At 42.6% G+C, this 24,325-nt stretch overlaps 2 protein-coding genes across 4 annotated transcripts in view; one reads left to right on the plus strand and one right to left on the minus strand.

Annotated features, from left to right (window-relative positions):
- The window catches only part of LOC115042508 (multiple PDZ domain protein), a 33,150-nt gene extending 11,408 nt beyond the window's left edge, over positions 1 to 21,742 (minus strand). The window contains exons 1-23 of the mRNA XM_029500776.1: positions 21,607 to 21,742; positions 20,697 to 20,788; positions 19,821 to 19,987; positions 18,425 to 18,652; positions 17,743 to 17,865; positions 17,280 to 17,363; positions 16,453 to 16,560; positions 16,219 to 16,321; positions 15,944 to 16,035; positions 15,280 to 15,493; positions 14,967 to 15,041; positions 14,333 to 14,412; positions 14,077 to 14,223; positions 13,012 to 13,194; positions 12,673 to 12,834; positions 12,059 to 12,268; positions 11,005 to 11,175; positions 9,500 to 9,629; positions 7,374 to 7,572; positions 3,666 to 3,995; positions 1,978 to 2,175; positions 1,211 to 1,388; positions 174 to 284 (exon numbers count right to left, since the gene is read on the minus strand). Of these exons, the coding sequence (XP_029356636.1) occupies positions 174 to 284; positions 1,211 to 1,388; positions 1,978 to 2,175; positions 3,666 to 3,995; positions 7,374 to 7,572; positions 9,500 to 9,629; positions 11,005 to 11,175; positions 12,059 to 12,268; positions 12,673 to 12,834; positions 13,012 to 13,194; positions 14,077 to 14,223; positions 14,333 to 14,412; positions 14,967 to 15,041; positions 15,280 to 15,493; positions 15,944 to 16,035; positions 16,219 to 16,321; positions 16,453 to 16,560; positions 17,280 to 17,363; positions 17,743 to 17,865; positions 18,425 to 18,652; positions 19,821 to 19,987; positions 20,697 to 20,709 (3,306 nt within the window). The 5' untranslated portion in view covers positions 20,710 to 20,788; positions 21,607 to 21,742. The remainder of the gene's footprint in view (positions 1 to 173; positions 285 to 1,210; positions 1,389 to 1,977; positions 2,176 to 3,665; positions 3,996 to 7,373; positions 7,573 to 9,499; positions 9,630 to 11,004; positions 11,176 to 12,058; positions 12,269 to 12,672; positions 12,835 to 13,011; positions 13,195 to 14,076; positions 14,224 to 14,332; positions 14,413 to 14,966; positions 15,042 to 15,279; positions 15,494 to 15,943; positions 16,036 to 16,218; positions 16,322 to 16,452; positions 16,561 to 17,279; positions 17,364 to 17,742; positions 17,866 to 18,424; positions 18,653 to 19,820; positions 19,988 to 20,696; positions 20,789 to 21,606) is intronic.
- Positions 21,743 to 23,196: 1,454 nt separating this feature from the next.
- The window catches only part of adgrl3.1 (adhesion G protein-coupled receptor L3.1), a 106,443-nt gene continuing 105,314 nt past the window's right edge, over positions 23,197 to 24,325 (plus strand). For all 3 annotated transcript variants that reach the window (XM_029497370.1, XM_029497372.1, XM_029497371.1), the window contains exon 1: positions 23,197 to 23,656. The gene's annotated coding sequence lies outside the window, so the exon portion shown is untranslated. The remainder of the gene's footprint in view (positions 23,657 to 24,325) is intronic.

The raw sequence follows: 24,325 nt of genomic DNA on the forward strand, positions 1-24,325 counted from the left end.
TTCTTTTTGCAGAAGCAGATTATGGGATTCACCTGAAAGAGTGTGGGGCCTCAAGAGACTCAAACGCTGCGCACACAATGTAATGTATGCATAAAATACCAGCATATACGCTGCACAATATTTTCTAAGCTGACAGAACTGTGCTGTTTTTGTGTGTGGATAAAACAGACTACCTGGGCTCTGTGCTGTGCAGATTGGACCAGGAAGTCCACAGTGTCTCTTGCTCTGCGTATGGCTTCCACTGCCTGCTCATGGCTGGCATCTCTTAAGTCCACACCACAAACCTTGGCCAAGTTAGCACACACACACACACACGCACCCACACACACGCGCACACACACAGCAGATATTGAATATGACATTGGATATATGTCTAGTAGGCATATGCAGTACAAATAAAATCTTCCTCTCATTTTTGAAAATTCCAATAGAAAATCTGTTTACAGAGATTAAACAAAGTGGATGTTTTTGAGAATACCTCAGAAGAAAGCAACTGCGACAATGTGTCAAACCTGTGGATCCCATTTCAGTCCTATTCCTGTCTACACTAATAGCACCATACTAAGATACTACAGCGACAGTTACTTTTTTTGCACACATTATGGCAGAACTTCAGGTTAACAAAGGTATACAAATTTATTCTGTCTAAAGATAAACTTCTGTTTGTATAATTGCTAAATAAGTCACTATGATCATACAGTAATTGAACAATATGTATCTGTTTACAGTATGTCTTTTTAATGCTTTGCTCAGTATGCTTGACTGAGAAGTGCACGCCGCATTTTCATATTTATTGCATTTCTTCGTTAGATTTACAGATTCCCCATGTTTAGCATGTAGGAGGCTAGAACTGCAGTACTGCTTTGTATAATGACAAGCAGAACCTTCAACCTTAGACTTGGAGTGGATAATGGATTGGAGTGAATAACATTTTCTGCTTATTTAGAAAACAGAGTTTTTCATTATCATTTTCATATTATCATCAGATCATCATCTTTCAATTCAACAGAGACCACAGACAATACAAGATTACAGCATAAACATATTGTGTGTACGCATGCTCATGCAGCAAACAGATAAATCCACTTTATGCCTCCAGGCGCTCATATACAAATACACACGCACACACACACACACAGAGTTTCCTGTAATTTCATAAGTGTGTCTCTGTTACACAAACACAGACATACGCGCAAAAAGACATACACACCTCCAGTATCCTGTCTCCAGTCCGGAGGGTGCCATTATGTGCTGCCGGGCTGTCGGGGCTGATGTGCTTGATGAAGACTCCCCTCATCATCTCTCCACTGCTCAGTCTCCGTCCCATGCCTCTGCCGCCCATTATGCTGATGCCCAAGGACTGGCCTGGTGCTCGAGTCAGCCGCACACTGGAACACAGGGCGCATTGCATGCGTATTGCAGAGCTGAAATTCCTTCTCGCAGTGCTTGCACAGTGAAGAAGATTTCAAGTCTTCTGTTGATGATGAGGACCTGAGTTTATGTTTTAAACATAACTGCAAAACACGCGGCAAGCTGAGTTAATCCAATAGGTTTTACAGTTGTTGTTTTCTTTGATCAAAGCCGTTCTCGTTCTGTTGCTTAGGACTGCAGATCGAGTTTCAGAGATAACGTTAAAACTATAGGATGTTATAGCTGCCGGGGAAAGACACACAAAAGCTGGTCTTTGTATGCAGTGCAGCACTAAATACAGATTGGTGAAGTTGTCACTTTTTCTCAGCTTAAGAAATATGAGCTGGCTGCATGTGCACTGTGCTACTATACCCCTGCTGTGAGCATAACCCAAACACACTAGGATTTTGCTAAGCTCCCTCTGGCGCACAAAGGATCCAGAGCACCACGGGCAGGGTTTTTTCAAAAAAGGATAAAAATAAAAAAAATTGAATAAAATCTAATAAAAGTGATAAAATGTTGAAAAGGAAAGACATTGTAACTGGCGACTACAACTGATTCACTAACCTTCTGGGTTGATCCCAAGACACTGTGTTGTGAGGATAGAGGTCACCATCTCCCTCCTCTTTACCATCCACAGTTGAGTCCAACTCCAGCCTTGGTACTTTGCCGTCTGTACTAATTGTGTCCTCTTTCTTCTCCACATTATTTCCTTCTTTTTCTGGTCCTTTATTCTTGTGAGGTAGAGATTTTGGAATCTGCCAACTGGATAAACATGCAAGCAAAAATAACCTGACATTATTGTAACGTTGAATGGAAACCAGATACTGCATTGTCTCATCCCCTTGTTCCAGCTGCTAATGTGTCAATACGCTGCTTGTCTCCGTTTTGTGTCTCTGTCAATAGAACTTCTTTGTGTTTTCGACTGTTAACAAAACATCTAAAACAGTCAGCTTTAGCCACGGAAAATCGTGACTATTTTTCACAATTTCCTGACATTTTATTGAGTACTGATCAGTGAATTAATCGAAAGTGAAAATAATTATTAGCCATCACAGCGCCTTAATATCTGACAGCTTAATAGCACTTAATCACACCAGCGGAACTGATGTGGATAACAAGATATTTTGGCGTACCTACTGGCACACTGGGACACATGACCAATAGCGAGTTACATTGGTTGACCTTAAGCAGATACATTGCTTTTGGTGCAAATTGACCAGAAAATATACATTTTTTGCCAAGGAGGTCACAGTAAAGTTGTGGGTGTGCGTGTATACTTACAATATTATGGTATATATATGTTGGTTTGTGTGACTGTGTAGGTGCGAAAGAAAGGGGGAGAAAAGAGGGGAATTTTTCATGAATATGTTTCATGGTAGAGGGCTGTAATAAGCCCACTGAGGTGAGCGATAGTGCTGCTATCTACGCAGCATGAGCCTATAGCCAGTTAAGTTACAGAAGAGAGCAGAACAAATGGTTCCACCAGGGCTGAGAGAGATCAGGCAGGAGAGAAGGAAAGGACGGCGGCAGGCAGGAGAGGGGAAATAAGGTAAAGAGGAGAGGAAGAGGGGGGCTGGTCAGAGATTGACAGGAAGAGCGAGAGGGAGAGCGAGAGAGAGATGAAAGACAGATGTAGACACAAAGAGTCAAGAGAGGAGTCGAGCAGAGAAAGAGACAAAGACAATGTATTGTAAGATAAGAGTGAAGAAAGGACTGCAGAGAGAAATGGGAGTGAGCGGGGGGGCGAGGGGGGGGAGAGATACGAAGATGGAGCGAAGGCAGGGGCAGACAGAAGCGAAACAATTCATTTTCGCTGACAGTCAGCACTGAGATCCATAAGTGAACAGCTAAATATAACTCAACATTCAGAGAAGCGTTTGTCGTCACCACAGAAAAGAACAGAGGGGAGAAAATACAGACTGGAAGAGACTCAAATTGAGCTGTTTTGTAAACTGAAACACATTTCCCTATAGATACAGTTAATTGAGACATCTAGATAATAACTCTGATCATTACCGTGACTCCATTTGCTGAAATGTATGATGCATTTCCGCAATAATAGCCCCGCTGCTATAAAAATCAAAAGCTTTGGTTAAAGCATGAAAGAAATAAGAATACAAAGCGGAATAGCCTAAATTCTTTGGTACACATATCAAAATATAGTAAAGCCAGAGACAGATTTATCTTGCACTCTGCGGCCTAAATGGAGATTAGGTGACTCATAAATAATAGACTGATAAATCTTACATTACCTTGAGTCCGGTGCTGGTGTGATGGTGGGAACTATGGCTGGGCCTTTGAACGGAGCTTTGAATGAAGCGGAGGCTTTAATTGTGACTGCTGGATCTGGAGCTGAAGCTTTAAATTTGACTGAAGCTGATGGTTTGAGGTTGGATGAAGCTGGAGTGGAAATTGGAGCTCTGACCGGACCAAGGGATACGGCTGGGCCCAGTGACGGTTCTGGAGAAGGTGCCGGTGGAGTGGGTGAAGAAGAGGCGCTGTCAGCTGAGAGGGACGCCAGAGGCGGCAAATGCAGGCGAGTACGGTGCTCATCCACTTGATGGGCTGGAACGTAGGTAATACTAGGGGCAGGGCAATGTGGAAAAAGAACTGTTAAATATTATGATGACTTAAGTTTCCTCTTTGCTGCCCAGCTAAAGACGCTCATTTCCCTTTCTACACTAATTAATTACAGTCAGGATGAAAAGGACTGAGACAAATGGCTCAGCACTGAATGAATGGTTTCTATATATGATGGATAGATGGATGAGAATGAGTGTTATCAACCCTCTAATCTACCACTAAAACTGTTCGGTGGTTAGGCTGTGGGTTACTTCTGGCATTCGGACTATCAATGCTTGGATTGGATTTAAGTGTTACATCATTAATCAGGCCTCCACCATGATAACCAATCACCACACAAAAAGAGAGGGGAAAAGCTGGATCCTGAAAGTGAATTTTAATCTTGCTTACAAGTTGAAAAATCATTAGTTATTACTCAGGGGCATACAATCAATTCGCTTGTTTTACTAGCAATCACACAGGCTGTTGTCTTCCGTATCACATTTTTAAGTGCTGTAAAATACATGTTGCTCGCTCTATCAGGATTGCTTGAGCTTCTATTGTTAAAGAGGAAAAAAAAAATTGAAAAAGATCGGTGAGCGAATTTATGTTTTACCGTTATTACAATAGATGTATTTAATATTCAAAACACCTGCGATGGACTGGCGACCTGTCCAGGGTGTGCCCCGCCCCTTACCCAATGTGAGCTGGGATTGGCTCCAGCAGCCCCGCGACCAGGATACAGATAAAGCAGATGAAGATGAGTGAGTGAGTGCGTGAGTGAGAATATTCAAAACATTTCTGTTCTCTGAATTATTTCTGAAACATTTAAAATAAAAAAAAAAGCATTTGTTTGGAATAAGCCCCTCCTCTAAGTTATGGATGTCATTTAACTTAAGTGTCAAGGGCGTCATCAAAGCCCACTCCCTCCCCCTACCATTCTTGTGTGGAGCCACCAGTAGACATGCTGTTTGAATCCACTGAAAGAGCCAATTTCTCTGTTCCACTCATGGTGGCAGATTGAATATGGACGTCTTCCACGCTAAGCTGTTGTGACTGAGCCATGTGGACAGCCTGTCTTGTCTCAACAGAGACAGTTTGATAGTGACAAGCCCTCACCCCACTATGTCTGTCTTATTCTGAGGCTGCCAAAGCAGCTCATCTGCCTCCACTCTCTGTTAGTTTGTCTGCAGTGCTGTCAGGAGGACACATTGCAAGCTGGTGAGGGTTTTGTATATGTGTGCATGTGATAGAGCGTGTGTGTGTGTGTGTGTGTTCATTTGTGTGTATTGTGTGTACATATATGAGAGGATCTTTAAAACTCTCTTTTATTCAGAAGTGCACTGTTCAAGGTGAGATGAGTGATGAATTATTCAGAGATATTTCCCATAGCCGGAAAAAGGTGTTTTTGGAGGTTAGACCATTGAAAGACTATGTGTGTGTGTGTGTGTGTGTGTGTGTGTGTGTACGCGTGCGTCTGTGTTAGCGCACGCATGTGTGTGCCTGAAAAAGCAAGAGAGAGATGAGGGGGAGAGAGAAATAGACTGAAAGAGGCTGAGAAGAGAGTGAGTGGGTGTTTTGCAAGGCAGCGGGGTGGTGGAGGTGGGGCACAGCACCAGTCAGCCAAACAAGCATTGTCAATGTGGAGCCATAACTGCTGATGTTGGAACAAGTAATAATTTACCCGATTTCCCCTCAGGCAATCTTTAAAATTTCATCATCTAATCTAATTTAACATGACTGCAGTGCCTCAGTCAACTATGACTGCAGCGTCAAAAACAAGGTGGTAATGGAGATCCAAAGTGAGACAAGATCGTTTCTAGGTGATGATGCAGTGAAAGTCATGTTTGGGACTATGGACAGCACAGGATTATATCTAGGATGGACATATACTCACTCATTCCAGTCAGACACACTGTCAAGATCTGCCTGGGTAGATCTAGAAAATGTGAGCAGTATTCAATTATTTTATTTTATTTTTTTTTTTTTTCAGAGGTTGATTGTTCTCTTTATTCCTAAAGGAGCTTTTTACATTCCCCTCACCTACTAACTCTGGCTCTTTCCCTTCCCGAGCCAAGACGTGTTTGAACTTTAACATGAGCCAAAGTGTATATGAATGTAATATAAATAGCTGCTGAACAACTGACTGAGATCTCTGTCACACACGAACAAATGGCAAACACATCAGAAGTTTCGTGCTTCTCCAACTTCCCTGCTCATTGAAGTAGCTTCCTGAATTTTTATCAAATATCAGGATTCATAAATCACTTTACTAATTTACTAATTTACTAATATATGTTGCATTTGCAGGGGAGATGATTAATATTACTCAATTCTGTGTAACATCGATATCAACTCTGTGGAGCCATTTGATGTCTGCTGTATGTGTATGCACTCAGATATGCAGTTTATATACATAAAAGAGGATGATTATCACGTTTCAAATGCATGATATTTATCTTAATAAGCTTTATTAATCATAGATACCTACCTGCAGGGATACAACATACTCAGAAATGTGTTGCAAAACCATCTTAGTACTTTTATAGAAAGAGAAACATGTGATTAGGAAGCTTCATGGCCAATCAAATCTAGTCTTTTAATTGCTTTTGAAAGTAGTCCACTTCCTACTATTGCTGATTGATGGGTTTTTTTTGTTTGATTTTTTTTTTTTTCATATTAAGATTGGCCTCTGCAAAGAGGAAACTTTTCCAAGCAAACTTGAATATGGGGCAATATACATGAAATGTAGTCAAGTATCTCAAATAAGGCAGATTATGAATGAATACATTTGAATTTCTAATTCTTATGTCAAATTATGTGATTTTTATATTGGAAGCCATCTTTATGTTAAAAAAAATCAGAGACATTCAATTAAACAAGTCTCGCTTGATTAGACCTTTTCCAATGACGATGTGTTAAGTGTGCTTCATTTGAGCTTCCTGCTCCTCCATTTAGTTGTGTTACACCTGGATCGGTCCTATTGGTCAAAATACATGTAGTAAATAAAAACAAAATCAAAAACAAAACACCTTTTCTCCAGAAAATGGGTAAAACATTTCCTTCAAACCTTCACTCCTGTAAAAGTAATTGGTGATGACACGTTGTGCATCGGAAGGTGTTTCTGTATAACAATTAAAAAAGGAGAAGTTTCAAGCAGCACTTTAGCAGCAGCAGAGAGGATAATGCAGGTACCGCTGCTCATCAGGTGCTTATGAATGCAGATTGATGCTCACTGAGCAGGTGAGATCCAGAGGGAGGCCATTTTAAAATGTTCTTTGGAGCTACTGAGAGCGAGTTGTAGAGTGACAATAAGGGCCATGTTCTTTGCACAGTGCAGAACAGGAGTTCATTAGTCTACACTGTGTAATGCGGCTGGACAGTGCCTGGCTCCTCACCTCATTTCTGGCCCGATGACAGAGTGTCTGCGGAGCATGGCCCTGGCCTTGGCGTTGGTCAGGTCGGAGGTAGGTTCTCTGTTGATGGCCAAGATGGCGTCCCCCACCCCCAGCCTGCCATCCTGGCTAACACAGCCCCCCTGGACCACACTGCGCACCAGCATGCCTGAGCCGTCCTTGATTGCACTCACCGACATCCCTGCCAACACACACACACACACACACACACACAAAGCAAAGGTGAGTGGAGGGTTGGCTAAGGCTGGTTTGAATGCATGCCAGACATACACAGAATCGCCCCAAACCAACACCTGACAGTGGCATAATCAGCATAATCAAGACAGACACTAGGCAGATTAGCACACAAACATGGCTACACATGCTTGACATTTACACAGCATCATCCTTCACTGCCACACTCACATAACGTGTGCAGTACACAGTAACGCACACACACACACACACACAATCCCACCCACAGGGGGGCACAGGGCACAGGTGACGAGAAGGGTAACACATGCCAGTCGTACAAACATCTGACTTTGGCATTATCAAACTGGATGCTAGGCGGATTACACAAACACTTCATTAACACAAACAGATAGAAGAAGATAAATCTGGGATCACACGCACACCCCGTGCACACACATACACATACACAGCAGTGAGGAAATGCTACAATAAATTATCCTGTCTGGCCAGTGATGCCTGCCGACTACTTTGATGTCTATAACCTACGCACAGCCACAACACTATGGTCGTACAGAATTTGAAGTTGGTCAAAGAAATGACTTTGTGGTTTTTTGTTTTTTTTTTAATCAAGTACTTTTATTGCTTTTTGGTATAACATTCAAATTACAATACAATCATAGTGCTTGGTATACAATCAACTGAAAACACAGCCACCAACACTGACAGGACAAAACAAAAGACACACATTTCAAAGACAGTTAAAATACATTCATCTATCACAAACTCTGCTGCAAAAACTGGATAATAGATAATTTATGGTAAATTCCCACATTCATATATCAAAATCTATTGTTTTGAGCTCAACAAAACATCTATAAACATAAGTGCAACAGCTTGACGCCATATCAGAACATGAAAAGACTTCTACTTAGGTTGCTTATATTCATGATAGTTGATGAGCAAGGCAAAAAAAACAAGACCTCATTTCAGTCAAACCTTTTCCTTTAACAACCTGGTCTGAAAGCCGTGCTGCCATTTTGGTGCAAGCCAACCATTCACTGTACATGAACCATCTCCAAAATTGGGCATAAAATCATAGTTATGTAATGGAATGTACATGGCACCTAATCATTGGAAGAATGTAAAGTAGCACACATCAATATTGTACTACTATACTACTGCTCATTTAAAAAAAAAAAAAAAAAAAAAATCATCCATGTTCAAGCCTTTCGGATATAGATAGTAACACAAAACCAAAATCAAACAAAATCTGTAAACCCTACAACTAGATTAATATCTCAGCAATGCGTGCTATACTACTTTGAAAAGAAGACCAACAGATGCAGTGACACAGAGTGTTGGTTATGACCTTGATTTCCTTTATCTATAAAAATTTACATAATTTCAAACTTTTACACATGCAAACACATGCACACGCACACTACCAGTGAGGTGCCTTGTTAGAGCATGTTTGCAGAATGTAAATGAGTTTGTCTCCCTATGTTTTGCATCATGTCCTTAGATGAAGGTGCAGGTGTGCCCTCAGCGACACCTTGTTGTTTGCTCTGTGGCATGTTTGAGGAGCCAAACTCTGGATTATGAAGCAGTTAAGACTATGTACTATCAACACTGGAATACAACGTACATCCACATATTGAATATATACTGACAGGTTTCAATATGACTTATGTCATTATTTCATTCATGCCTTCCCTACGCTAGTCTCTCTGACACACGCGCACACACACACACACACACACACACACACACACACAGACAGTGATCCCCTCCTCTCTCAGGTACAAGGAGCACACCAATTCACCACTCTTCTTCAGGACAGTCGTCATCACCACCGTCTATTAGCGTCATTATCGCCATGCCGGCAAAGTACACACACCAAGACATCATCACCATGAGAAAGACAGAGAACATACCAAGGCTACAGTTGCCGCGGACAACAGTAATTGTCCTCTCAAAACTGGTGCGGGGGGGTGGGGGTGGAGGTATGTCTTGCTGCCTATTGTCATCTTCCATGATACTGAAGCGATCACGCAGCTGGTTTTCCTAAGAGAGCGAAAACACAGGACACAAGATCAAACAAGAATAAAATAATAATCATAATAATAATAAGACTTGCTATCATTGATTTTCCAGTTATTTGGTTAGAAACCAATTTGCTGAAGAAATGTAAAGTTTGACTTGGCAAATAACAGCAATTAAAAAAATGTAATCATGATCAATATTACAAGCCAACCTCTGGGAAACAACAAATGTCTAAACTCAATTTAATGATACATTTAATGGCAATTCATTATTTCAGCCATTTCAGTCCAACCAACCACCTGACTGACATTGCCATCCTTGGAGATGCTAGCATTGGTTAAAACACAGTTTAAGTGTCTGCTAAACGTAATAAATAGGGCTCTGAAGGAGCAGTTATAACAGGGTCTCATAGGCTTTGATGCACATAACATACAGGGCTGAAGTCTTAAACAACTATTTAAAAAAAAAACAACCCCAAATCAAATGGTGTTTAAGTCCCAAGATGAAGACCTTTGGAATCATTCTGAGATGTAAAACATGCAGAAGACTTCTTTGGTCCCCCGGGCACTTCACAAAGAAGAAGGGCAACAAGGAAATCTTTGAACCTTCGCAGAAAGTACAAGCAGCACTGAATTTCTGAAGCTACCTTTGCAAGAAGCCTGTCTTTGATGAGAACACACTGGCACTCACTGTTCTGAGTCTGTTTGTGTGTGCTCGTGTATGTGTGTACAAGTGGGAGAAATTGTGGCAGAATTGCATGCCCTTGTGTTGGACCAGGTGCCGAGCAGTAAGCACTTTTCATTGTGAAGCAATCGTTGGTAATTAAGCAAAAGCGAGCACAAAAGATTGCTTCAATAGGATTGAGTTGAGGCCACAATGGAGAAACAAGTCTTTGACACTGAGCACTTTCTCTCTACCTGACCGGGTGATACTGATACAGCCACCTCTAAGCTCCCTATTATTGAGTGTGAACAGAGGGATGGTACACCATCATGGTAATCTTGTTTAGAGAGGCTAAAATGGCTTCCTGCAGAATCTCAGGTTTGCATGGTAATGAGTCTAAGACTGCAATATTTAAACTATTGCAGAGTTACTGCTACTGTCACTGCAAAATAGTTTCTTGCTGAGCCTTTGAGTTTTAAGTAAATGCCAATAAACAACAATCAAGTCATATGGTTTTGCATAGTTATCCAACTTACTATATTTTATATGTTTATGGACTACACTGCACATTTTTCCATTTTCACACATTTTAACAATTCTAATCATTTAAAATCTATATTCTGCACTCAGAGCAATGCTCTAGCGGAGCACCATTTCTAACATTCAAATGCTGGTGTGTTGGTAAGGTGATGTAAATAGCAACGGGATGTGAATGCTGTGTTTCCAGACATACCGTTGTTGTATCACACAGCTCAATGATGCTGTTGTCCTCCGACTTGAAGGTGGCGGAGCTAGCCTCGGCCGGCTCGGCTAGCAGGCTGACCTGAGTGTGGCTGTCGGTGTCATCACAGGAAGCCCTTGTACTCCTTTCTGAGATGGGCGTTAAACCGCCACACAGTTCCAGCTGAGGATACAAAAAGTTCCAAGTTAAATAGGCTGTGGGTTTGTTTTTTTGTTGTTTTTTTTTTTTTTGTTGGGGGGAGGGGGGGCGGTTTAGGTTTTACTTCTAATGTAAGCAAACAGGCTAAAGAAGGTGACTGTAAATTAGACACCCTCTCCTCCGCTCCCCTTCCCTCTCCATCTGTAGTGTGGTCAAGCATTGTGTTCATCTCTCAGGTGCATTAAAAATTCAAATGGTCTGTAACTGGATTCTGTTCCTTGTTACTAAGCCACAGTCCAAAACAAAAAGGGAGGAAGAATGAAAAAAACAATGCTCTCTAGAAAATGAAAGCATAGCATGCAATTATCTTGTGTAGCTGCGGAAATAATAATTGTGTTTTTAATTGTTAAATGTTAGTTTGAGCAGGCTTTATTTAAGTAAATTAGCTACTTTAGACTCTCCATTTGAAACATTTGCCTATAATGACAGCTGTGCACATTTATTTGTCTCTGACCGTTTAGGATTACTGATTGTGGTATTTATCTGTTTGACATCTACATGTTAGCACCAGAGTGATAAATCACCTTGATTGTTCAGGTCCTTCATTTGGTATGCATTTTTCTTGAATCAATACTGTAATGTAAAAATTAATATACATTGTAAGAAAACTATCCTGCTGTTGATCATGCAGTTTCTTTTTTTTTTTATTCATTTTACTTTAAAATTTACTCACATTTCACAAAAATACTATGTACTGTGGGTTGCCCTGGTGGCCTAAGAGCAGCAGTGCCCTCAGTTCACACCCAGCCAGGGGCTTTTATCTCACGCCATTCCCCACGTCTTCCCTCACGTCCCTCTGCTGACAGATAGCAAATCAAACATGACTAATTCAATTAACTTCACATACTGGCAGGGGTTTGGCAACGCCAATGCAGACAGGGCCGTAGCCGGTGGACTTTAGGACGTGCACAGCATAATCCAGGCTGGAGCCATCCAGGTCGGTTTCATTAACAAACATGAGTCGGTCACCAGGTAGCAGGCGGCCATCTCGATCTGCTACGCCTCCAGGCACCAAGGACCGGATTACCAGAACTGTTTTAGTGGCATCTTCTGGATCCTAAAATTAAATGTCAGAGTGGATATAGAAGATTAATTTGGCAATTCTGAGATAAGGTAGATACCTGAATTTATGCAAGACAAAAAAACCAAAACAAAACAGGATGACTTATTAATAAGAAAAGAAAATCAACCTGCGGGCCTCAAAAAGGCTAAACCGGTTCAAATACATACATTTTCTTGAGATGGATTCAGAAATGTTTTCAATTCAAACTTTGAACAGAAACTGCCACACTTTCAGTTGGTTTATCTTAAAAATAGTGTACTACAGACAACAAGAATTCTCCCTGAAGAATATCGTAGTCCACCTCTGTTCACACTATCCAGCCTGCCACTGATATTCTTAAACTGCAGCCTATTCCAGCCTGTTCTATTTGTAGAAGGGCTCTGGGGCACGTCTCTGACCTGGTAGTCCAAGATACTGAAGCCCAGTCCCGACTCGCCTTTCTCCAGCTCGACCACCTGAGCCTCTCGCTCCCACATGGCCAAAGGAGGTGACATGGGAGGAACGCCACGTTTGGTGATGTCCTCAGCTGTAGGACAGGGAATGACACAGCCCTGGTCCAACTGGAACAAACGCAGAGAAGAAGATTGGTGAGAGAAGAGCAGCCTGTTAGCTACATCTTAGAGTCATTTCTAATGCAGAGGATGAGCAAAATTGTGTGTGATTGATATTGTCTTAAGGAAAAGGATTTAAAAAATAATAACCAATGCATTCATGCTATCTTCAGTGTCTACTTTCACCTTGTCGTTGAACTCAGCCAGCAGCTCTTTCAGGGTGAGACGGACATCATCATCTTCCTCATCGCTGTCGGGAAATGAAGGGGGTACAATACGAGAGCACACCAGGCACACAGACATTGGCAGCTCCTTAAGAATATTGACCACCTCCTTATGAGTCTCTCCAATGAGTGGGATCCCATTCACCTTAAATATACATGTATAAATATGAATATACATTAAGAGAGTGGTTAAATCACACTTGTTACTGTGTCTAAGACCTGGATGACTGAGAACCTATGTAGACTTCAATATGTCCACAACAAAATCTCCAACACAGTCCTTAGATTTGATAGTTTTGGTGGTATTTTAGTGGAGTCATGGGAAAATTGGTGACCATATTAAGCAAAGGCAAAAATGGAACATTCAAGGATCAAATTGTTAACCAAACCAAGTGTGGCCTCGTTTAAAAATGAAAATGGGCAATGGCTTTGTCGTACTGATGCTGTCAAAAGTAAATCTAACATATATGTTGTGGCTTGTGCAAAAATGGCAGGAAAAGCACAAGCCCGTTTGCAGCATTAAACCACTGAAAATATTCAAATTTTCATCAGACTTCTGATATATGTTGTTGCGTGAACTTGCGCAGTTGTGCTGAAGGAGGCCCAGCTCCCCTATGGTACAGGCACAAATGCACAGAGGCACACGCATTCACATCCACGTTGCTCTAACTGGATTTTGCTGCCTTAAGGACAATGGTTACATAATGTACTTGAAATTGTATCTGCTCAAAAGTCCATAATCTTAATTTAATTTTACGATATCACTAAAAGAAAATGGATGGTTATTGTCTTACTGTTTTTAATCAAATGAATGTGTCGGTTTTAAAAACGTAACACGGCAGTTATGTTCTGAGAGTGATTTAAAGACCTGCCTATTATGGCTACTGCCTTCAATGAAAGCTAGAAACATGAGAGAAACTATTTTCACAGTGAAGCAGAGATAATCCACGTGGGACACTTTTTAATAGTCATCCATTCATGTCCCACAGATGCGGCACGATATCAGTCCCACATAGATTGTATTTACCTCCAAGATCTGGTCCCCACTGAGGATTTTGCCACTTTGACCAACTGGCCCCTCAGGTAAGATGGAGCACAGGTAATGATGCCCTGCCCGAGCCTCCAGGCTGATTCCCAGACCACTTGTCTCACTGAAGCGTTCCAGCTGGCAGACCTTAAAATGCAATGTGGAAGTTGAGTTGTGGCAAACAAAGTCAGAGATTATTAAGTTTTGTCTGTGCACAATTATCACATATGCTTGTCTTCATTACAGACAGACGTACGATAACTTCATATCTCGGTCCAGCTGCATGCTGCCACCTCCTCCTTAGGTCTTCTTCCTCAGCTGGCGTCAGCTTCACACCTGGAAAATGTGCACAGATAAACAGGCAATAGTCCTCATATCACACATAGAGATAATACAACCAGCGACAAACACACATCCTCATTCACATTGTACCTTGCCCTAAATTATCCAGCCTACAGAGAAAATACAACATAATTCTCATTGTGGAAAAGTTGGATGTCAACGCACAACCAACCTCTCTAACACACACACCCACACTATAGTCAGGCACATAGACATGCAAATTACAACCCTGTGTTTTATGAATTTTTGGCAATCTAATGTTTTCTTGCAGCCTTGCCTCAATCAGAGCTTATTTGACTTTGCTTGCCAATCAAGCCTAAAAATCCTTCTCTGAATGGAGCCAGATATGCAGCCTGGGTTAGAGACAAATTATCTGGAAGGAGTTGAATGAGTTGGATCAACACATGACTGCACAACACTATAAATAGACTCCCATCAAAGAGCATGCTTTGCTGCCACATTGCTGCTTCCAGTGCCCAATTAGCATATCAGACTAAGTCCCATGATCCGGTTCCAGACTGCAGTGCAATATGGGAAGGGGTGCCTACCCTTTCTGGAATCATAACGGGGTCGTCTGTAGGTGTAAACTGCTCGTCTGGAGATTTCACGGAGAGAACAGATCCCTAAAAGACAGAAAAACATACAGAAAAATAGCATTTCACAGATTGCACATTGCAAGCGGGAGAAAAGTTCATCAAAAGCCCAAACATGCACATAAAATCTTTTATCCTAATTTGAGAAGGTTTTAGAAATACTAATGCAGACAAATCAGATGAAATCAAATAAATATTCGCTTGGTCAAAATCAGTCCCTTCAAATTGCAGCAGATCCTAAATGTTCCCCTTTTTGAACGCAAAGCACCTGTCTCTTGGATGTTGTTGAGACCCACTCTGTAGGGATTCCCCTCATGGAAGCTGTGGGAGTGTCGGAGGGGCTGCAGGGGAGGAACTGGGGGCAGGATGTGGCTCAGACGAACGGCTTTCCTAAGCAACCTGAGTCTAACCAGGGGACCTGTTCTCCTTAGCATCTCCATCGCTCTCTGCTCACTACAGCCCTGCAGGCTCATCCCATCCACCTTTGGGAGGAGACAAGAGATATTAAAGCAGGGAGTGGAGGAAAAAAAAAAAAACAAAATGAAGATGAAGGCATAATGCAGACAGAGACATTTGTGGATTGAAAGAATAGCATGAAGGTACAACCAGTGAAGTGAAAAGAAATTGGAACACAAAAAAAAAAAAAAATCAATAGTAATCAAAAATAAAAACTAGAGATGGAAGGACAAGGCAAAAAGAGAGATGATGAGAAGATGGAGGGGAGAAAAGTAAAACTATAAAAAAAATCCACTTTATCAGCTAAAAAAGAATTCTAATTGGCGTGTATGAAAGTACAAAATGTTGCAATCTGTGCAGATTTTGAGATGCTGGGATCGTTAAAGTTCAGCAGAGATTAAATTTGATACAACAGGATATTTGTCTTCAGAGAGTTCAATGAAAAAGCTTTGTGTCACGTTTTTAGCGCAACTCACAGATAGGATGATGTCCCCAATGTGGATTCGTCCATCTTGATCGACAGTGCTGCCTTTCACTATGCTTTTGACTATCACACCGGCGCTGTAGACTGGGGAGGGAAAGATAAATTGAAGGAAAATAAGCATTGATTATGTATATGCAGCTCTGAACTCACACATCATCAATATTGACTTGCTTTAAGGGGGAATTCTTCATAATTTCACGATGTCCCCAGATTGCTCCCTTAATTGGCTATTTTTTCCCATCGTTAAAACTTAACAGATACTGTTACCTGAGTTTAAGTCACCGATGTAGCCGGAGATAGCAAAGCCCAGTCCCCGACTGTTCTTGGTGAACTGCACACTAAACTCATAGTCATCATTCAAATCACTGAGCTAGAAAAAGAAGCACAGACAGAAAAGCCTTATGCTCATTTTTGGAATTTAAGGAGTACAGAGTTATAACACAGTTAATGCCATTGTCTAGCCAGTTATGTCTTTCTCTACACACACACACCCGCACACACCTTGCCATCCAAGCTGTCCTGGCTGAGGACAGGAGACGATAAGTGGATGTCCTTCGTGATATCCCTGGCAATGAGCAGTTTTACCTTGCTACCAGCATTTCGCAGAACCTGGGCAAGGTGGTCATTTGTGAAAGGTTGAAAAGAGATTGCTTGATAAAAAATATAAAAAATAAGTAAAAAATATTATAGCGTAAGGTACATTAGACCTGTCCAGAGCATCTTTTTCCAAAGAAAAAAGGAGTAGATTAGCTATGCACACAAGTGGAACCATTAACCAGACATAATTTGTCCTTGAAAAGCCAAAAAATGTGCTGCAAACTGTTTTGGCAAAGGAGATATGCCACTTTGTTACAAAGAAGGACTTTAGTATGCCATCTTTGCTGTGCTAGTGTTGCTGCTGTGTTGTGTTGTTTGTTGTTTCTGCCCCAGTGATCACAAGGGGCAAAAATGAGTGCATTTCAGACCAAAAAATAAATAAATAAATAAATAAATTAAAAAAAAAAAAATAAATTAAGATACATTTTCAGATGGTCTTAGAGAAGTTTTACAAAAGACTCCAGGGAAAGAGACCAAATGCTGTTTTCATCAATCTATGGGTTCCTATCCTTCCCCATTTAAACAACAGGACGATTCCCCGAGCTTTCTGTTGGACCACCTAAACCTGCTCTCTGTGACATGGATGAGAAAACAGTGTTGCCGTTATACACACCCAGGGACTAGGCCACACTGGCAACTCAGATTTACCTGCTATTTAAGTACATGGTATGCAGCACTATCCTTACAGAAATAGGCAAATGGTTAACAACAACAACAAAAAAATGTCTCACCTGTGCCACCTGTTCACTGTTCATACCCGCCAGATCTGTATCACCGATGCGCAGGATGTGATCCCCACTACGCAGGCGCTTATCCTGGGGAGCCCCATTTCAACAAAAACACTGAGAAGCTTGTCTTTGTTGAAATGTCTAATAGCGTAATAGCGTACTGTAAATTCTACTCAACATGGTTCAATTAAAAAAAAAAAAGAAAAGAAAAAAGTTACATTTCAGTGTGATGTTTGTTCCGTGATTTGATTCATAAGGGTTAATTAGTGAGCTTTAAAGTCACTGTAGTTTCTTCTTACTCTTGGATACAGCCAGGCCAAGAGCGGACTAAACTAATGCTCTCCTGGCTGCTGCTCCAAATTTAACACACCGACATGACCAACATAACTCTTGGCAAGAGATCAAAAAACAGATATTCCATAAAATGTCGAACTATTTGTCCTGATGGATTGTAAATCAGGTTTACCCGGCCAGCCGCTCCTCCAGGAAGGATGGTCTTCACCATGACCCCAGTGCTGCGCCCTCCTATGATGCCAAAGCCAAGCCCCTTCCCATCATTAATCAGCTCAATCATTTCCACATGACGCCTCTGATGTGACCAAAATTGAGGGACGAAGAGATAGAGAGGAAAGAAAATAAAAGTGTAATTACACTGGTAAAAAAAAACAAAAAAGTTACAAGCTTTGAGAATCCTAAGTGCTGAATTTTTATCACACCCTTGATCATCTATATCCATCACGACACATTTAGCTCTAGAGGGACACGTCACTTGTAACATCACTGTACCTCGTGAGCAATAGTGGACAGGTTTCTCCCCATCGACATGGTGCGGGAGATTCGAGGGGGAGTGCAGTACTAAAAAATAAATGTCATGTGTGAAATAAATGCAAACCTTGAGTGACATTGAGTTAGCTGAGGAGCCCCGTACGTTTTACTGAAACCCTCCGCTGACGTGCTATGTGACTGAGATTTATAAAAGAATGTAATATTCTCAAACGTAAAATGTGACATTTTAAATGACCATGTGTTATCTTTCACTATTAAATAAATGATTTGCTTAGCTCCAGAACTGATGCTTTAAAAATAAAGTGCCCTATTTCAAAACTCTTCCAAAATATTTTTTCTTTTATAGTGGACATTTTACATACCTGTGACTCTGTGTGAACGGAGTTGCCCGAGAAGATGTCAGAGAAGGACAGATCCTGCGAGCCTAGAGAGGTGATGCTGCCATCCCTGTGGAAAGATCTGGCAGTGCTTGGCCTCCGGTTCTCCATGGCCCATGTGTAGGAGTCACTGTGGCTCAATGGCTTCAGCCCCACTGCCGTGCCTGGGCACGGTCCACAGTTCATGGACACAGATTTAGAAATGCCCTTCCCCTGGTAGGGTAAAGAAAGAACAGACACAACTCGTGGAGAGATGAGAAGATAAAAGTATCAGAATGGCAGGGATACGAGCAGGAGAGATGGATTGGGTTGGACAGAGAGCAAATAGAGAGGAAGGGACGGGTGAAAGAACGAAAGGCTGTTCGGAAAACGTACGAGGGGCGATAAAGAGATGGGGAAGGAGGTTGACAGAGAGTTGGAGACATTAATTGAGAAGGATAGATATGGTGACAGAGGGGAAGAGGATGGGAGTGACGGAAGGAAATAGGAACGATAAAGAAGGCAGGAAAGGAGGGTATTGTGAGACAATGAAGAAAGATGTGGCACAGAGAGCAGGGATGGAAGCTTGGCCAAAATAAAAAATATATATAGAAAGATCAGTTTAAAATGGAGCCGAGAGGGAAGAGATAAAAGAGCAGGAACACGAGGAACTCAGATAAAAGCTTCTGCACAATAGCACATAACCATAAAACTGATCCCTTGTGTCTTTTAGGTTTGCTGCCATTTTAAAATTTCAAAAGGACTTTGAGGAGATGCTTATTTCTGATCTGCATGCTATTCCACTCTAACGAGTTTGACACCTGTCGGAGTAGCAGCAGTAGAATAAAAGATGAGAAACAATCAAAATACTGATATGCAGCCTCTCACCACATTCATATGCACTTAGATTACTAATACTGCGAGGGAACTTACAGAGCAGCGTGAATTAATAAAAACTGTCACTGTCTGTATCTGATAAAAATCCAAAAGCCTTTGGCGCCATTATTCCCGAACTGCAGTCATGCCCCTTGTGACGTTACACTGCAACACGCAATTGCCAAGCCATACATAAACATATATATTCGTATATAAGTGTGTGTGTTGGACTGGTATATTGGAACCTATATTGCCACATACACACACTCTGTGTACAGCTGACAACATTACAGATGACTTCTATAAACCTCTCAGCGTGATAGCCGCTTCCTCTTTCCCCTCTCTCGCTCTCCCTTGGTCTCTCTCCCTCTCTTTCTTGGGGCTTTAGTGGTAAGCTTAGGTAAGCTGATTACTCATCCAGTTTGGTTCCCGCATTCAGTATTTTAGGAATGATTCTGGCTCCTCTCCCCCTCCCCCCACCATTTAATATACACCTGACACCTACACAGACATGCTTGCACTGTACCTTCAGCAGGGGCTTCCTCTGGCTTTGCTGTAAACTGAGTATATGGTGGAATAGGGGGCTCTGAAGGACAGTCTTTAGCAGATAGAGCTTCTCCTGCATGGGGGCCTCCCCTCGCTCCTTCAGCTTGGCTTGTAGCCTCTCCACAGCCTCCAAGGCACGCTGAGTATCTGCAGAGAAATTGAGTATCGTTCATGTCATACATTAACAGGATTCCTTCTGTGAGGCTTTCACATGTTGGAGGAGCTCCTCGGCTACACCGACACTTAGCCAAGCTTTTTGTGCTAATCTATGAAATGCCACAGGTATGGGTGAAAAAACATTTGCAAAATGGCAAAATTCAACATCAACATGCGCGTGCTTTGTTTTGTTTTTTTAAATTTCAGGTTTCCAAATACTGTCACATTCTTCTTCTTTTTTTTTTTTTTTTTGCCAAATTTCCTAGCAAACCTGTTGAGTTTTTAACAGCAAATGTTGTTTTCCTTGTGACCACAGCCTACATAACATAAAAAAGGCAAGAACTAAAAAGCAAAAGCAAAGGGGAAAAAAATTGTAAGCTTTGTGTCAGGTCATATTGCCCTTGTTTATTTAGCGGAGCAGCAGCTAATGAGAACAAGCCACAGCTGCAGTAATTGTATGTGGCAGAAGGTTAAGACCCTGTAAAGGCTTCACCACAAAGTTTTGACTACAGACCAGACCGTGAATCCTGTGCCACCTGCACATGTAACTATTCTGTCCTGCCTGGCTGTCTCGGCCACGCCTGACACCTTAATTGTAAGCCTCCGGTGATGGCTGCAGCGGGAAGCCTTATCGAGGTTACTGGAATATGGGTTGACTTTAAGCAACAACCTACATCAGCATTTCACTGAATTCACTTACCCATGATTTCCATTTTCACCCGACAGATTTTTCAGATGATGTACCCCTCCAAGACTTCCCTAGTTAGATGTCATTCTGCTGCTGTTTGGCACCTACAACGCAAATAACAACAAAAGAAAACAAAAAGGTTTGTGCTTCAACAAGATATCACGCACGCGGCCTAATTACATTTTTATGAAGGCATGTATGGAAAAGATGACAGTAGAAGTGTCATTGTAGGCTTCACCTTGGAGACGTCTCTCCTGTTGTTACAATTATGGCAATTACGGATTGCTACACCTGCTCAGTGACATGTCTCGCTTTACCTCGACATCTTCACTTCCAGGGCCTGTGCCATGCTTGTTTGCAAGTGCCTTAATGCTCTTTAGCAGGATTTTAAATCTCCTCCAAAAGGCTTTATCAGCCGGTGATGGTAATTAACAGCGACACTCGGCCTCCCAAACACCCTGACTTGAGGGAGGGAGCCTGCATTGCTTCAAAACACGATACCAGTGACATGATTTGATTTGCAAAACGATGGGCAGAAAATGGCAACGTCTCATCTGAAATCTAATTAGAGGCCATTGATGGACGCGATGTGTATCGCAGCACTTACATGCCCTTCACGGCAGCCTAATGAAATCTTTATCTATACCTGTTGATAGTAACGCTGACTTCTTTTATATATTTATATATATATATATTTAAAGATGAGTGATTTGCAGTAATTACTTAAGGCAATCAACATCTATATTGATATGTAATCTATGAGAAATCTAATAATCTGTCTATAAATAATGAGCAAAGGGCAGCATACTGTGACGATCAGACGGACATCATGGACAGCTCAGTTGCATTAAAACCTTCTCTCGCCTCCGTTGCGTCTCCGGTGGGCTATCAACAAGTGTGCCCCCCCCCACTCACCACCTACCCTATCCTTCCCGCCTCCTCAGTCCCAAAGCAAAACACGTCCAGCACCTCCAGTCCGCAAGGTCGATTTACCTGAGCCGAATACCGAGAAGGACACTTTCCTGACGGGACAAGTCATGGCAGCTTACTGGGAGACGGCACCATATCAGGAGGCAGGCTGGGAGCTTTTTATTTCCCAGCACAGTGTCCGCGGCTTTGGAGCGCTTCGTGCAGTGCGCATGTCACCCTCTGATCTTCAGACACACAGGGCTCATCCCTAATGAAAGAGAACCTGTGTGCGGGTAATCCTGTCACGTATTTCAGCGGGTGGAAATCCTTTTTTTTTTTTTTTTTTTTACTAGGCTCACTCTGCAGCCCCAAAACATTGTCCTCTTCTCACAACTTCATGAGAAATTGAAATAAACACAGAAGGAGCAAAGAACGTGAGGATATTTCATAAATATATGGATTTAGGCTGCTAAGATATATTCAAGTTTGCAGCCAAGATTGAAGTCAAAATGCCAACTGGGACCGCAGAGATGCAAGCTCGGTGCACTTTAGGGCAGGCTGAATTTATTCATGTATTCTGATTTACGCATCTGGGCTGGGTTGGAATGGCTTATAACATGATACAAATCGTGATTAAAAAGGAAATTTTCCAGTTTAGACTCACAAATCTCAGGGTTTTTTTTTTTTTTTTCCTCAGATAAAATGTTCAGCTCGTTGCTGCTGTGGATTTGCGGTTTGCCCAGTAGATCCCTACCGGGCAAAGTGCTTCAGGGCCGAAAGGTCCACATTTAATATGTGCCATTCTAAAATCCCAAACAGGGGTTCGGGGGACCATAAATAGACATTTGATGGATTTCGGGAGTTGAAGAGCACCTTTTTGAGGAAGCTGTGCTTTCACTTATCTGCTCTTTATTCAGCAGAGGAGGTGATAATGAATTGGACCAAACCAACTGTGGGCTGCACATTGCAGCTACCACCCAAAGATAGGCTACAGTTATGCAATCATACACCACGGAGTGTCTAAATATAATAACAATAATATTAATAAGAATAAAAGCTTAGCATGGAATTCCTTTGTGAAAATGGCAGTGTGGGTGTTTGGTGTGTCGATGAAAGTTTGGGACCCCCTGTGTGTTTTCACACGGCAGGTGGAGCCCTCGGTCCAGAGATTTAGGAGCCAAATCCAGTGCCGTGTTTTCCACCAGACGCCCCACTTCATCTCTCCCCTTGCTTCGCTCTGCATCCACCAAGTGGGAATAAACACCCCCCCCCCCAATCGACCCCCATCCTTTCCAGCCTTCCACCCACCCTCGGCTCCCCGCCCGCCTGCAACGCAGCGCTCCTCTGGCCGGGCTGCGCTCTGATCCACCGAGCATCCACAGCGCCGCCAAATTGGTTTGTCATTGCTGATTGCTGACCCCCCCCCCCCCCCCCCCCCCCCTCTCTCTCACTCTCTCTCACTCTCTCTAGCTCGCTCTCTCTGTTGACCACGGTGCTCTTGCTCTTCTGCACCCCGTGTCCGAGGAATACAGTTTAAGTCAGAAAGAACATAAGGACGCCCCCCCCCCCACTCCAAAAAAAAAAAAAAAAAAAGGATCCAGGATCCAGAGGGAGAGAGGAAGGGAGGGAGGTCGGATATAGAGCAACAGACAGGCAGCCACAGACTCCTGTCCTCCTCCAGCACTCCGCTGCTGCTCTCAGTGCGTTTGGACGGATGCGATATTCCGCCGTGTGAAGCGCTGCTGCCGATCGGGATCCTGAGCTCACGGCTCCGGCATTCATTCCCATCAGCGTCCGCTGTTTCTCTCTTTTCCACCCCCTTACCCCTTTCGCCGCAGCAAGAATTAACAAAGGAGGCGGAATCGAGGGTGCCGATAAGTGAAATTAAGCCATTTATCAACTGGGACTGTAAATTTCTGGCGGAAGATTTGCTGGGCTGTTGTTGTGTTGCCGGTGGGAGGGGTGAGTGTATGAAAGAGCACGGGAAAGGTTATTCCCGATCCCCTCTCTGCGCTGGATGTGTATGCTTATATACGCTTTTTCTCGCTGCGCCTGGTGACACGGTAAGGAGCCGCTGTTTATTCCCTGAACTAACAGTGCGGGCTGATGCGTGCGTGTGTGCGTGTGTGTGTGTGTGTGTATGGGGGGTGGCTGTTGGGGAAGCTCCTGTCTTTCATGTCAACCTGTGTGTCACTGACCTGCTCTGAAAGCCGTACGGCAGCGCTGACTCTGGCTCTCACGGATGCCCATGGGAATGTGGACTGCGATTATTGCACTTAAGGGGAACGGAAACTGGCCCTAATGGACGAGAGGGTGGAGGAAAAAAAAAACAACAACAATTATATATATATTTATGGATATATATGTATGCATATGTATAATGTAGTAGTTGGCGTCTTTGTATGTATAGATGATGGTCCAGCGGTTTGCGGCTGGATGGGCGTCGCTCTGAGGATGTGAGATGTCGCTAAGGCGAGGTGATAAGCAATCACACCAATCAGATCTCCGGCAAATAATCGATGCAGTCACTTCATCTCACGACGGCATCTCGACCGGGGTTTACACGTAATTATTATTCTGTAGCCGCATGTATCTGCCTGACTGCAGGGCGCAATGACAAATCACATGCTTTGGCATGATGGATGACAGACTAAGTGTTCAACCCCCCCCCCCCCCCCCCCCACCCCCCTTTTATTTTACAAGGCTGTCATTTGAATATATGGGAATGCAGT

Source organism: Echeneis naucrates, chromosome 1, assembly GCF_900963305.1.
Source record: "Echeneis naucrates chromosome 1, fEcheNa1.1, whole genome shotgun sequence".
Classification (NCBI taxonomy): domain Eukaryota; kingdom Metazoa; phylum Chordata; class Actinopteri; order Carangiformes; family Echeneidae; genus Echeneis; species Echeneis naucrates.